The 15,818-nt window shown below is 39.3% G+C and overlaps 1 protein-coding gene across 2 annotated transcripts; it reads right to left on the reverse strand.

Moving 5' to 3' along the window:
- Positions 1 to 10,649: 10,649 nt before the first annotated feature.
- On the reverse strand, positions 10,650 to 14,725 carry LOC139129597 (uncharacterized). 2 transcript variants are annotated; one of them, XR_011551624.1, is made up of 7 exons: positions 14,472 to 14,725; positions 13,752 to 14,018; positions 13,447 to 13,654; positions 13,106 to 13,291; positions 12,241 to 12,462; positions 11,764 to 12,040; positions 11,548 to 11,667 (listed from the first exon to the last, which is right to left on the reverse strand). XR_011551624.1 is itself a non-coding variant. In XM_070695256.1 (5 exons), the coding sequence occupies exons 1-5, from the start codon at positions 14,705 to 14,707 to the stop codon at positions 10,992 to 10,994; spliced, it is 1,284 nt and encodes a 427-aa protein (XP_070551357.1). In that variant the 5' UTR covers positions 14,708 to 14,725; the 3' UTR covers positions 10,650 to 10,991. The 2 variants fall into 2 exon arrangements, 1 of the variants encoding a protein (XP_070551357.1); XM_070695256.1 differs by lacking the exons at positions 11,764 to 12,040; positions 12,241 to 12,462; positions 13,106 to 13,291 and adding an exon at positions 10,650 to 11,315 and having other exon boundaries at positions 11,419 to 11,667.
- Between the last annotated feature and the right edge of the window lie 1,093 nt (positions 14,726 to 15,818).

Genomic DNA, 15,818 nt, shown 5'->3' on the forward strand with positions numbered 1-15,818 from the left:
ATTGAAAAGGCAACATGTAAGGGAAATAGAATCTGCAACTCGTTCACAAATATTTACCTTTGCAGCGAGGAAATTCAGCGAAGTTTTTAACATGACGTGGAAGGTGGATTTGACCCTCTGTACGCGTACTTCGCGTATGTATGGCTAAAAGTTGGGGCGCTTTTTATTGGACAAAATTGGGGGCTTTTGGGCTGCAGCGTAAATTTGTCCTCAACTTTAAGTCTATCCTGATTTCGATCGCGCTCAATCGTCGCACGACACGGAGCTCGCGCGGAGGGGACCAACATTTTGCTTGTTTACCTAGAGAGTTGCCATGTCAACAGGCATCGCGCGCGCTCTCTACCTATTCGGGGGTAGACCCCGGGGGGGGGGGATAACTCCATGGATAATAGTACGGGGGGCCTCCTCACGAACATGGAAACCCAAACTGTTGTGATACCAGTTTTGAGCAAAAAACCCTACCCTTTCTGATACCTAGTTACGGAAACGCAGCTATCTGTTGGCAGGGTAGCGTGAGTTGCTATGCGGGTCAAAGGTCAACCCCGCCACAAATATCCGTTGCGGGGTTGACCTTTGACCCGCATAGCAACTCACGCTACCCCGCCAACAGATAGCTGCGTTTCCACAGCTATCTGATACCATACAATACCATACCTGTACAGATACGACTCACTCGCCTTGCATACCAGGGGTACATGTACCAACAGTCAAACCGACAGATCGGAAATTTTGATGGTAGATCTGGGATGTAGATACATCATTATTGGGTTTCCAGTGTTGATAGCATGATTTTTTAACAAATGTCAGTTTGTGTTTAAAACCGGACCCTTTCTCATACCAACACCTCGTGAAAAGTATACCCTTTCTGATACCAAACAGTGCAAAAAAACGACCCCTTTCGCGCGGACCCTCCCCGTATAGCCATCTTTGGGAGTTACCCCCGGGGGTAGACTGTGTACAGTGCCGGCGCTGTGAGAACGGCAGAGTGTTTGCTAGAGCCTGGCCAAAAATACGAGAACTTTCACGGGAAAACCATGGGAAAACATTACAAGATACAACATATTATTTCCGCATTTGGCAATCAGAAATACCCATGTTCCTTGAAGCCCCTCAATTTTTACTTTGTCAAAATCGCTTCGCAGGCGGAGAGCGGCAGCCATTTTGTTTGTTTACGTTATTTACCAACAAACGGCTAATATAGTTCGGGAAAACGCCACAACCGATGACGTTTATCGTGCATATCTCGACGTTTACCGTGAAGTATCACGGCCGATATTTTACGGAGAACGTAACTAGGATAAAGCAATATGGGCATGGGTATATGATAATTTATGTTATCTTATTATTAGTCCTGTCCTTACTCAATGTTTTTGAAAATGCTATATATAATCGAATAATTATACTGATGTTTTGTTTCATTGTACGTGTTAAACATATAAAAATAAAATACATGCATAAACAGGTATCCTTAGAACCTTTGAGCTCTAAAGCTAGATGTATTTAAAAGTGATTAAAAGTTATCAATCTAAAACAAGTTTACCTACCGGAAATTGACTCTTTCATTTCAAATTCAAGAAGACATGTCTTGTATTGCCATGTTGGTATTGTGATATCAAGTTTTATTGATAGAGCACCGAGTCTCCTCTTCGTATTTGCTGTTACTATGTCAGTGTCAAAGAGTTGATTCAATACACCACTTATATACAAACGCCAGAATGTATTTACTGCATCTTGCGAAGTTAGCTCGACGACAACTAACAGACACTCCTTGCTAATTTCCTTGAACAGGATTTCCCTTATATTGTCTACTAGATACAATACAACACTTGAAATATCAGTGAAGGAATTCACATTCGTGAATGCATCGCACTGCAGATCAGTGTGATGTTGGTTTCCACGCACATATTCGATATTTTGTACGTCTACTTGAATTCTCATTTCTCCTGTGAATATTGAAGATGAAAGCAAAAAAGTCAGGGAATATATTTTCTCTTATTTGAATATACTGTCAACTGCAAGTACCTAATCTTCGATAACACTTGACAAAAAGCTATTTGACTATTATTGGTCGGTTGCACTTCGTTAATACACGTTCGGGTAAAAATTAACATTATATTATGTTCGATCAATTGAAGATACAATTTAAATTGTATGATTTATAGGTTTTAAGAGGTTAGCAGTGCAACTAATATCGTATACTTGCCTGTCGATCTTGTCCATTGTGGGTACTTCCTTGGATAGCCGAAAGCCAGATTATCTATTGAATAAAATGCACATATTAATCCGATGAATGAAACATTGACTAGTGTACTCCTATTTCCTGAACAAAGAGTTGGTAAATGTCGACATGGAGGCCATGTAAACTAACATATGTTCACTTTTCAACCTTTAGTAACATAAAAGGAAGCCTACCATGCCATTTGGTACAATTACCACCAAAATAACATTATTTTTATTATTACTAGTAATTTAAAAAAGTTTAATATATTTGTTGTCAGATCAAACTTGGAATTTTCTGATCTCAGCAAACAAATATCTTGGTTAAAATAATTTTGTTTACAATACCATATTACTAAAATTCTGCACTGCTCATGGATGAAAGACGTTCTTTTTTATTCGACAATCTTATTTGTCTCACGCAATCACAAGTGGTTTGATGTACTAATTAGGGGCCAAAGCCCACTGGGGCTCGGGCTCATACCGTTTTACCTGGAGTTCCTTCTTCTTCTTCTTCTTCTTCGTTGACCTTATCGCTTTTGAGCAGAAGATTTTTAACCGACTAAATTTATATTTTGCCAGAACCAATTATCTATGCAAAAATCAAGGTATCTGAAAATGCGCTGCAGGTTTAGTTCCTGGTTCATATGAGTCATTTATTGACAATTTATGGATAAACTTGAATGCCCTTTGACCTACTTTCATATATCATGGCTCCAATTCAAAGTAGATTGCACAAAATGACTTAAAATGGGTAAAACTCCACATACTATATTTATCCATTCCGTTACTATGCCTGCTGCTCATATAGTCCAGTGGTGATCTTCACTTGAAATTTTTAAAGCCATCTCATTTACATACATATTATTCAATCAATGTTCTGTTAACATGTTTGTAGACCATAGGTCAAAGCTCCTTAATGCCAAAATACGAGGTCGCAGGCCATCATGACAGCTTTTCCCCTCACATACGTTTTCGGGGTGGGTATGGCCTATTCGTGGCAAATCGGCCATAGCCACAACGTCTATTAAAATTAATGAGTTTATGAGTTTACTTTTCTTGTATACACAAACACTCATATCTATCGGAAATCTGAGGAATGGCTATTATATCGGGTTGACAACCCCTTTTTGTGCAGTGAATTAAGGTTACTTTTTGTAAGGGGCCGTCGATAATAAAAGCTTATGTATGACAAACGTTATATCCTTCGTTAGGGGAAGGGGGTTGAAAGCTCATTTTGTTTTGCGTGCGTCAAAATTGCATAAGGATTTTCGTCTATTGTTTTCGAAGTACGACTTTGCAGCTAGAACGCATTACTATCTTCGCGTTCATTGAGAACAGAATTACCACAGAAACGGAGACAGGAAAGAAAACGAAAAGACATAAATGTGAAATAAAAACTTGTATGCTTTTTCAACATTAAACAAGTACGTGAAACATTACCGACGTGCTATTACATGACCAACAGATCCAGGCTTAAAGGTATGGAAATCGATCCAGGGCCTAGGAGTGGCACATGTAAAACAGTGTGTATCTTTGCGTCTGAGGCGGAATAAACTATGAGTGTATCTATTTATCCAGGAAATCGTAATCCCGACTGCTATGTTTGTACGTGCATAGAGCCAGTCGACGTTAGGGACACAAAAAACAACACGAGGAACAAACTGGCAATGGTTTTGAACAAAATCAATGTACCCGGTACTTCACCGATGTCTGTAACTTCATACATGAAAATATTCGTAGCTTGATACGCACTTTGAACATAGCTCGTAACAAGTGGAAAGCCCATGGAACTACGTGTACAACTATAACAGCCATTCATGTAGTTGGTGCACAGTGAAGATTTCGTCGATCAACAACTTTGACGGATGGTGGACTAGCATTTCCTACCGCAAGCCAATTGTTATCTTACTCGATTCAGCACAAAGTTTTCGTATGGACTGTTGACGCGGTGTTTACAGTTGTTACGTGGTGGCAAATACTAGTCAAATCGACGACTGCTGTGTAAACAGTCACTGAATGAACTTTGCACACATTTACGAGCACTGAATATTTTAATCGAAAACCGTCTGTATACGCGTATGACGGTGACAAAGACAACACAAAGAATCTGGTGTACATTGTTACTGAACTACTTTGACCCAAAAAAATCACCTAAATGCCGAACGGTGATCATACAGAACTCTGAAGGTTTCTGGACTTGAACGACCCTAAACCGACCGGATCTCAGTCAACTGTGCCGGGCTCGACATCTACTCTATCAGCGTCAACTCAAACTTTCACTCCATACAACTTTACCCCCCCAAACGGGAATATACTAAATTACCTTGAAAAAAAATTCAAACTGTGTATTGAAAAATCCTTACCGGAGCCATGGAGCAAATAACCCCAACAGAAACAGTAGAATGATCATTAGTGTGCAAGGTCGCTAGTGCTGTATTATACGTAAGGGTAAAAAAAATATAGCTTTAAAATTTCTGGACGGTACAAAAGGCGGGGCAGAATTACACGAGATTACGACCAATGTGTTACCGCCGGTGGTACATAACATACTGTTGATAGCAGGAAGTTCGGTATCCAGTTAGAACATGATTCCCAATATACCACTGCTGTTGATTTGAGCTGCCTCAAATTGAAAATTTTCAACACAAAGACATGATATCAATAATTTTGCGAGATTATAAGTACCCGCTGTCTTCTCGCCAAATAGCCGCCATCAAGATCATTATGATAGAAGCAATTGACCGCCGAAAACCTGCTTGCTGTTCTTATACACAACGTGTAAACATGTGTTATTTCTGCTGAAAAATACGATAGCAAATATTGCAATGTGAATTCTTACTATCTTCCTCGCAATGGTTTTACATCTGTATCATGGTCACAGGACCGTTTCTGACGATTTTTACAACCAAAGAATAAGTTCACACTCAATCGTGGGAACCGTACATGTGCTGCCGCCAATGGAGAATCAAAAGATTTCAAATCAAAATTCAAAAAGTAAAGAAAAACATCAATATCCAAGCAATGTAAAACAGGGTAATTTTGATAGGGTCAATTTATTGTATATTATAAAAAACTTCCAGGCCACTCGGAAAGCATAAGATTATGATCTCACTCGTTCGAATACTACACTCACACTGTAGGGTAAAAATGCGAACTCAGATCGTTATATACTGCTTCCGCCAAGTGAGTCCGCTTAGCTAAAGACGGTAAAATGACCATGATTATTATTGCTAGTCTCTGTAAATTTTGCCGACTATTCATAAGTAGTTGTCGAATTTCTTGAGTGCGTCCGAAAACTATTTCAGTGTATGGCATAAGTTTCAAGACACCTGAGTGCAAACGCAATATCGATATCGGGATAGCAAAATCAGTTACAGACAATCGAGGAGGACATAAGAGTCTATCAATCTGCGAATTAAATGAATCCTAGGTTACTATCATGAAAGTAAAAAAGGTAATTTTGTGCTCTGGTCGGGAAAGAAAAGTTGATTAAGATTTCAAAAAAAAACACGTCAGATAATAGTCGAGCAATTTAGTAAAAACACGGTCCCTCCGGTAAAAACAAGAGAAGAACGCATCACGACACGGCGATCTTCATCATTTTTCAGTCTGAACGGTCGACATTTGATGCTATAATCTATGTCTAGTGCCTCTTTTTGGTCTAATCCCGACAGAGATGAATCAATGCGATTTAGTTTCTTCGCCCCGACCCGACAGGAAATAGTGCAGCTCATGGGCACTTGTATAATCGTGGCATGAACGTATCCAATGGCCGTCCAATGTATAGGCCAGCAAACAATGGTTTTGGACGTCACGAGAGCATTTTTTTCCGCAGTCTGTGAGCGGTTGAATGATTTCGGTAGGCTGCATAGATCGGAATCGAGTTGATTTCGGCCGAAAACCGAGTTAGAAAAGTTTTTCGTGTTCCGTCCAATTGGATCCGCAAGTTACCGGTTTTGTCCATGGCAATCAGTAGAGCTGTGGTGGGAGACCGTATAACGCGGGAACACACGGCATCGTACGCAGGGCTAGACCACAACATACTTCCAAAAGAGATCTATTGTAAAATATTTTATACTGCAGGTCAACATACACATCACCCATTCGTAGGCCTACAGGTACACAGATCAACAAACAAATAGGGAGAGAGGCAATCTGCTTGAAACCATGAAGAAGTCCGTTTGTGTCTGAACTCATCTGAGGCTCGTGTTCAGTAACCGTTAGTCAAGTATTTTACTCAAAAGTAAGAATCGTTTATTCATTGTTGAAATCGTAATCGATTCGATGGACACAACAAATGTTTGATCGTTTGCACCTTTGCGCGTCCCCTCGTGATTGGCAGCTGTTTGAACGCTTTCATCTATTGTTCTTTGGATGCTTCGAACACAGCATCGAAGCAGTTTTGGCATCAAAAAGCAACTTAAATGGAAAAAATGAGAGAATTTCGCCAACAAGGTGATACCACAAGTATTCACAAAACGTAATATGTTGGAACAGTGCTTTAATTTACACCATGGTTCTTGAAAGATCCAGATTTTCAGGAGCATTCATTGACGCTGTTACCATGTGCCACTCATGTTGGATTATGAATGCCAAGGGAGATAGGGGGTATTTATAGGCTCCCCCTGCCTTTAAATCGAGGTGTAAGAAGGACAAAAGCGTGATGTCGGTTTCTTGAAATTTATACTGAACAGGCACGCACTTAGTATAAGGTCCCCACTAAAACATCACTGCACTTCTTTAGAATTAGGATGTTAGTGCCAGCCCATTCCTTATGTACGAAGGCTAGAGTTTCATCCACAGCATTGAGTCCGACCGGAAACACAAATACATTATCATCCGTAAATATGAATTTTTTATTATACGTTTTGTTGTTCATGAATGTCGGACAAATAAAGAGTACGTATTCAAATTTCCCTAGGTACGGTCCGGTGAGGAGATTCATCACATACTCCATTTTGCCAGAATTTGTCGGTCCAGTTATAATCATGTTGAATGGTGGTTGGAGCACGTCGGCCTGCATTTTATCTATATACTGTACATAAATCCAATGAATATGGCTAAAGATAACAAACCAATTTTGCCGAATTCATGAATGGGGTCCGCATCAGCTGCATTCGCGACAGCAGCATCTGCCCTCCAGCTCGTGACAGCAGCGTCTGCCATGTAAGGCGATAGCTGGTCCTGCAACTGCACCGTATCCTTGTCCCCATCCAAAGCCTCACGTTTAGCGCTTTATTTGATTTCTGTGTTTATATCTCCATTAACCCCGAAGATCATAGTTTCTGTTGCATATTGCAATTCATTATTGTAACTTGCAATCATTGGACCCAAAAGAATGACCATTTTAGATGGCAAGGGAAGTAAATTGGGCAAATTGGCCATATCAAGTTTACGCCCATATTCGTTATTGTGTCTTTGTATCTTCGATAACTGATTAATTTGTCAGTATTACGAATTTCATCTTTGAGGAGAACACCGAATTCTTTTCTGACTTGCTCTGCACTGCTAGTATCGCCCACTTTGGTAATACGAATATTCGCTTGCGTGCCAAGGATGCAATAACATAATAAACATGCCTAAGGCTTAAATTGAGGCGGACGAGACCAGCCTGTGTTAGTCCAGAGTCTCACTTCAGAGGGATAAAACTATTCTATTGCCCCTCAGATCCATCATTTCGGAAGAAATAATAGTGTGGTCGATCTTTGTAAGGCAGCTCATGTTTTTTTCTTCCAAAAATTGTATGTGTATTGTAAACATTATTTTAGGACAGGAAAAAGTCGTAACCATTCTATACAGCAGCAGGTTGCAGAACAGGGCCCCGATTAGTGTAATATATTTACATAGCCAAGACCTGAGTTTTGGGACTTCCCTTGGTGATATCAAAAGTCGAACGCAGTGGGACTTACATTCCTAAATTTACTACAAAGAAGTTTATATTTCACGAGATTGTGTAGATTGTTGCCGGCTTTAAAGATAGTGGCTTTGTCAGGGAGTGCAACTTCCATTTCATGAAGTATCCGACGTACTGTAAAGTATACATGAAAATGACAGAATGAATGTATTTGTGGTGGCAATTTTCTGTCAAGGAGATGGGCGAATGAAGTAAAACAGCCAGCGGTACTGCACCATACGGTGAAATTCAGTTGTTGGTCCCAATATTTCATGTGCGGGCCGCCCAGCCGGACATTACTTCCTATGGCCAATCGATGAGTGATTAAGTTATCTTGAATATATCCCGCGGATGGAAATGAACTTACCTGTCGGCATTATATATATTTCTAAATCCGTGAGAAGGGTTTTATGTCATATGGTTTAGGAGGAATATCCGCATGTTGTACCGACAGTATATATTTCTTATTCAGCTGAAAGGCAATCAGGGATATGTTAGTTTGTCCTGAACTCATGACTGTAATATGTGTCTCTATATACAGATAGACATTAATTGAGGAGAATTTTCATATTCATAGTGTTACGTGCAGAGAAAACGAACAAAAGGGTGAACTCAGCAGTTAACGTTTAAACAAAATTTATTATGAAAATAAAACTAATTGCTAAGTCAGGGATAGAGTACAAGCTTTAAAGTGTACAGACTACTTATCTCAGCTGGGACGGCAAAGCTCCAGTCTCAGAGTTGTAACAGTCAGTTGGATGAATGAACAGTCCTTTGGCTTGCAGGCTTGAAGTTGCACAAAGTCCACAGTGTAAATCCAGCGTTGGCAGTGAAGGTCTTGAAAAGTCTTGAGAATGACTACTGCTGGAGTTTCGAAACACTTGTAGTAACACACAAGAGACACGATCCCAAAAGTCTGACTGGAAGCTGTGCACGTCCCTTTTTATACCCATGTGCTTACATAAAGGCATATAAGAACAATCTAGAACTTTTATTGACATGCTAATTACTGTTCTAAAATTATCTCTCTTACACAACTAATTAAATTTCCAGAACATTCTGAACATGACTAATTAAATTCAAGGTTGTGAGGTCATTAAGGGCAGTGACCTTGAGAATGTTCTAGACTACTTGAACTCAGGTCATGATGAGTGTGGGGAAAATGACCTACATAACACACCCCCTCTTCAAAAAAAAGAAAATTTTTCAAAGAAAAATCTTTCTTTTACAAATGTAATCTTAAAAGTGTGAACGACAATAAACTCTAAATACGAGAGAGACAGTCTGCAATTAAATTGTCTCTGCCTTTGATATGTCTAATGTCAAGATTAAACTCCTGTAACATTAAACTCCATCTTAGCAATCTCTGATTTTTGCCTTTAAATTTCTGCAGAAAAACAAGAGGGTTGTGATCAATATAAACCACTATTGGCTGATTTGAAGAAGTAACATAAACTTCAAAATGCTGTAAAGCTAATATCAAAGATAAACACTCTTTTTCAATCGTAGAGTAGTTTCTATGGGATTTGTTAATTTGCGTGAAAAATAGCAAACAGGATGATCTATACCATGACTATCCTCTTGCAATAAAACAGCACCAGCAGCCGTATCACTAGCATCTACAGCTAATTTGAACGGCAAACTTAAATCTGGTGCAGAAAACACTGGATCACTTTGAAGTAAACCTGTACATGTATCAATTGCTTGTTGACATTTTTCTAACAAAACAAACTTTACTTAATTTTAAATAAGTTTGTCAAAGGCTCAGTAATAGTGGAGAAATGTGACAAAATATCATGTAGTTGACAGCCATACCCAGAAAGCGCATCATTTGTCTCTTGCGATTTGTTATGGGAAAACTTGAAATGGCACTGATTTTGGCATCAATAAGTTTTACCTCACCCTGTCCTACAGTATGTCCGAGGTAAGTCACCCTCGCCCAACCAAACTCAGATTTGGCAAGGTTGACAGTCAACATTGCTTTGCTCAGTCTCTCAAAGAACGTCCGCATGAGCTTGATGTGTTCCTCCCAGGTGTCACTATACAGGACATAAGCTGCACATCCATCTAGCCCGGATATGACGTCGTTGATCATCCGTTGGAACATTGCCGGAGAGTTCTTCATTCCAAATGGCATCACCTTGTACTGGAACAATCCGTCTGGAGTAACAAACGCAGATATTTCACGAGCACGACCCGTCAGAGGGACTTGCCAAAATCCCTTCAGTAGGTCAAATTTCGTCACATACTTGGCTTTTCCAACTCAGTCGATGCAGTCATCAATCCTCGGGATTGGGAAAGTGTCTGTCTTTGATAAAGTGTTGAATTTCCTATAGTCCGTGCACATACGATAACTGTGATCTGATTTGGGAACAGTGTTCCCTCTAAGGTTTTGAGAGGGTGAGCAACTTGTTGCCCGAAGGGCACAGCGGCCGCATTTGCGGCCGCGGGGGGGGGGGGAGGGGATGGTCCGGAAGGGGGGGTGCCCCCCTTCCGGCCAAAGGCCGGAAGAAAAATCTATATTTGTGTGGTTTGATTTAAACCCTGTTTAGTGGCTCTTAGAGAAAGGAAAGGACATTTTTCACAACCTTCAGTTTATGACTGATATCACTATAAAGAGTATCTATAACTTTTTTATTATATTTTCAATATGTTTGTTCTGTGTATGAACTATAACTAATTTCAAAACCATGTTGAAATGCACAATATTCAGTTTGCCAACATTATTTTAAACACAGTTGAAAAATGATTAAATTACATGTATTAACAATAATAGAACAAAAATAGAGCTTCTGTCCTTTTAATATCATTTTATTTTCGATTTTCTGCTACAGAGGCAGACAAACACAATAACAGTGCACTCTCATATGCAGGCTAATTAACAGTCCATATCTGACTCTGAGTCACTTGAATGTGGATTATCAAAAATCAGTCTTCTCCTTTTGGCTTGTAGCCAGTTGTTGTACACTTTAGTAGCATCGAGTGATTGGAGCCCTGTATAGCAAAGTTTCACACGGAGAAGCATGTCTAGGTGTTGAGCAGAAAGTCTATTTCTTTGCTTAGTTTTAATCAAGTTAGTTTGGCTGAACCCTCTCTCCACCTCAGCACTGCTGGCAGCCATAACAAGACACATTTCAGCTAGGATAGCCATATTAGGATACTGCTGTCTCTTTACTGGATCCACTGTTAAATCCAAACAAAACTGTAAGGTAAGAAAATGATAAGAGAGAGAGAGAGCAATTAATTACTCTTACATTGACAAATATGAAGAGGACTAATACCAATTTATTTCAGTGATCACTTACTTCTTCTTGAGAGCAGTTCAGATAGGATTCCTTCAGGCAGTATTTCAGGTCATCCCACTCATCAGAAATGGTTTCCAAATCTTCTGCTGGTAGGAGTGTTCTATACCTCCGATACAGTTCCTCTATCTGGTCCACTCCATACAGGACTGACCTCTCTTCAGGAAACAGTGCAGGAACAAATATGTCAAAGTTGTTAACAAATGCAGTATCAGGAAATCTATGCTGCAAATTAATGTTCAGTTCACTGACCTGAAAGATAAAACAGGAAGAGAAAGAAGAGATAATTTTGAAGTCAAATCAATGCAAGATACATATTTCACTGGTAGAAAAATATACAATATATACCAAATGTTTAACATCAGACGTGAACAATTTCTGACTTTCTTCCTTGTTGCCATGTAGTTCTGTCATATCAGGAAGCCTGGACAAAAGTTTCTGCATAGAGGGGCCCCAGGTGATGGCATCATCAGCAGCAGTTAGGTAGCGTTCCCTTAAACTATCAATGGTACGCTTCACACTTCTTCCAGCATCAGATGGCCCGATATTTCGTTCCTGAAGAGCCTTGTTGAGGCTGTTAAGTTTGCCTAACAAGTCTCTAAGAAAGAAAAGTGTCAAGCAAAACCTAGAGAGAAATAGTGAATAGTACAAGTTGTAATCAAAGCAACACTTACTATGCAAATGTTAGCAGTGATGTAGATTAGTGATGTGGGTATTTTCAACAATTTTCCATAAAAGTTTTTGGCTATTCAAAAAGGTAAGCCGCATCCTTGGTTTGAATACACTGTACTTTACATGTTTACAAGATGACAAGCAGTATTTTACCTGTAAGTAGTTATAGCCGAAAGGATTCCCATTGCAGTTGGGTCTTTCCCAGATTTGGATTCACCAGAAAAATACGCAACCAGGACATCATAGGATCTGACAATAGCAGTAACAGCCTCGCCAAGACTCAACCATCTTATATCATGCACCCTCTTCATCCGAATCTCTTTCTGGTCCAATACACAGAAAATGTCTTTCAGGTTTTCTTGCCTTGTACTGGATCTAAAAAATGTTTAATAAAGTCATTATCAATATTATACCATGGTACAACAAAAAGGTGCCCATGCACTTTAAAAAATTCATATAAATTGGAAATGAAACTGGAAAATGTGTAAGAAAACCAACAAAAGATAATATTACCATACACTTAAAACACATGTCATGGAGATTGGAAGAAGAACACAAACAAAATAAAAAATACTGCTGTTAAAAATCATAGCCATGCTTTAATGTAGTCACTTACCTACTGAAGTGGTTATAGATAGCTTTTACTATCCCTTCAACCTTACTCATATATGACACTTTAGCAAAAGCCTGTTTTGTAGCCAGTGCTTCCCTGTGGGTGACACAGTGTTGCTCAAGAAGAAATGGAGAATCTACCTAAGAAGCGAGTGAAAGCACAGAAGGTTGCATTTGATATTAAAGTAGATGTGACAACAGTGACAAGTAGATTACAGTTGATAATGAGATTGCATTAGATAAGCAGATTGCAGGTAAAGACTTTGCAGGTGATAGATTGCAGGTAAAGACTTTGTAGCTGATAGATTTCAGGTAGTAAGTGGGAAAGCAGGAAAGCACAGTGTAAAACATTTGCAGTAAATTAGAAAATTAGCAGATAGATTATTTGTAGCTGTACTTTTCATACCTTTAGCCTTGCCTGTACACCGTTATACTTGCCCAGCATCACCTCAGCTCCATCACTTGTCCACATTATCATCCTTTCAAGTCTTACATTATTATCATTAAAGTACTGTTTGATGATATTATACAATGAGAGAGCAGTGCATGAGACAACATCAAGGTTTTTCAGGAATTTTACTTTCACTGTGTCCTGAAAAAAAACATATTTGTTAATTTCATTCAGAATAATGTGCTCAGTTATTAGGGAAAAAAAGAACAAAAGTATAGGACAACTTTTGACAGGAAAAGAAAGAGTTGCCCCTTTTTACTGGAAATGTTTACAGGAAAATTGGTCTGATATGTTACCTGATATCTGTACTTCACATACAGCATGAGATTTTTGGTGGTTGAGATGTCAGTAGACTCATCTGCGATAAGAGTATAAAATCTGGCCTTCTTCAGTTCTGCTAAGATCTCTTGTTCCTTCACATCACTCAATGATGACACAAACTCCCAGGCATAGTTCTTTCCCCTGTGGTTTTGATCAATTTCTATGCCTTGTATCTCTAGTAATCTGTGTGAAAATATAAATCAAACAATGATTAGAATCCTTGGTAAATACATAATTTGACACTTATTTACTACAGTTGACTGCCATCAAAAGAACTCACCTGTGTAATTTCTTTGCCTTGAAAACACTGATATTTTCTTGACATAAGAATAACACGTTTCTGATGAGGGGGATAACTTTAGCCCCACCAACTCTTTGTGCATTTCTGACACTGGCTTCTGCTTCCTTGATAAGTGTTGGTTGTCGAGTAGCAGCAATGTGTGTAGCTCTCGTATTATGTCGCTGGAGATACTCTTTTTTCCATCCTTTGTCTGGACATTTTTTCCCGACAGCAAAATCATCTTTGGCACTTGCCCTTCTACAGATTCTACAACGAAACAGATCAATCAAAAATGAATGACATTCCCAAAATAAGATGAAGAGAGTAAAAAACACAAACAGCAATACAATAAAACAGCCACTCAAACGCTAGTTACTCTATGCAACAAAAAAACAAAATCTTTGGGTGCGAAAATTGATATGCAGCATGCAACCGAAATTTAGTTGAAACTACTTCTTCATCACAAGCCGGCGGCCTCCAGCTGATAGACTACATGTACATGTATGCCCAACTCACAGTGACTTCACTTATTATGTATGTCCGATAGCTGCTTGGGCAGATCGTCTATGTGGCTGCTTGACTGAATTCTAGCCGATGATGTGCCACTATATACTACGAAAGGTGCAAATCAAATACTACAGAACGATCTCAAACGCGCAAATTTTGCAAGAATACATCTCACTAATCTTTAGAAAATGCCGTGAATATTTCGATACTCACTCGCAAGTTACCGTGTTGCTGACGTCGTCGTAAGTGAAATGTTCCCCTACCGTTGTCTGCCATGAAGTCAAAAAACGTCCCCTAACAGCTCTTCGTTTAGCAGTAGGTTCGGGACCCAAAACTTCGGGATCACTCACATTATCTCCAGTATCTCCCACGACACTTTGAACTTCTTGATCGTTTGAAGGCCTCTTTAGATACGCCAGTATTCCTGATTGCCTCACAGGTGCAGCCATGTCCGTCCATATGCTAATATTTATCGAATAAGTGACGTAGTCACAACGTACACTGAACGTTGGTAACAATTGCGCCACCAACGAGCGCTGAGCTCAAAACCAGGAAGTACAGTCGGCGCTGATATCACACATTTCGCCTGAGTTATCGTTACAAAACTATTATACAGATCGAAATGACTGAAACTGATGAAACTGAAATTGCGCAAACATCAAATTTCACTGCGAAAGCAGTCGGAGGCACTGCGCAAATAGCGCGCAAATAAGCCTTAGAGGGAACACTGTATGGGAACAAGTATGCACAGCGAACTCCAGTTACTTTTACCGGGTTAATAAAGTCATTGTCCAGCAGGTATTTGACTTCTTTCTTGTGGTATTTTGCTTTTGTTGGATTCAGTCTGTATGGATGTTGTTTTACAGGCTTACTGTCCCCAACATCAACATCATGATAGATGACATTTGTCCTCGTTAGAACATCTTGAAACAGGTGTTTATATTCATGGAGCAGCTCTTTCACCTGTTGTTGTTGTTCCGGCTGGAGGTGTGCCAACTTTGTAGACTCAAGCTTCTCCAGGATTTCTGAGTTCTGAAGCTTGACCGAGCCCAGCTTTGAATTTAGAGTATTTTCACTCAAGTCAGTTTCAGTATCAATTTTTTCATAATGGTTTGAACTGACTCTACTGACAGGCTGAGGTATAGTAGGATTATCCCTATCCAAATATGGCTCAAGCATATTTATGTGACATAGCTGTTTTTGTTTTCGCCTGTCAGGTGTTATTATAATGTAATTTAAATCACTCAATTTCTTATCAATTTGGTATGGCCCAAAGTAACAAGCATGGAGTGGTTTATCAGGAACCGGAAGTAGAACAAGAACTTTTTGATCTGGTTCAAACTTCCTTTTTGAGGTGCTTTTATAATATTTTTGATTTTCATTGACTGCTGAGATGACTCAAGATTTTCTCTGGCTAATACACCTGCTTTAGCGAGTTTTGTACGAAAATCTGACACATATTGTAAAATATTCAGACAATCATTGTCGTCTGATAGGAATTTCTCTTTAAAGAGCTTAAGTGGGCCACTGACTGTATGTCCAAATACAAGCTCCAATGGG

This window comes from Ptychodera flava, chromosome 3, assembly GCF_041260155.1.
Source record: "Ptychodera flava strain L36383 chromosome 3, AS_Pfla_20210202, whole genome shotgun sequence".
Lineage (NCBI taxonomy): Eukaryota > Metazoa > Hemichordata > Enteropneusta > Ptychoderidae > Ptychodera > Ptychodera flava.

Bases quoted from the DNA above. Each gene is read 5' to 3' on its own strand.
- LOC139129597 (XM_070695256.1), bottom strand. From the start codon at position 14,707: ATGGCTGCACCTGTGAGGCAATCAGGAATACTGGCGTATCTAAAGAGG. The intron at 13,655-13,751 runs GTGAGTTCTTTT...ATTTTCACACAG, and splicing joins AAGGCAAAGAAATTACACAG to ATTACTAGAGATACAAGGCA. The intron at 11,668-13,446 runs GTAACATATCAG...TTTATCTTTCAG, and splicing joins ATGTGAAGTACAGATATCAG to GTCAGTGAACTGAACATTAA.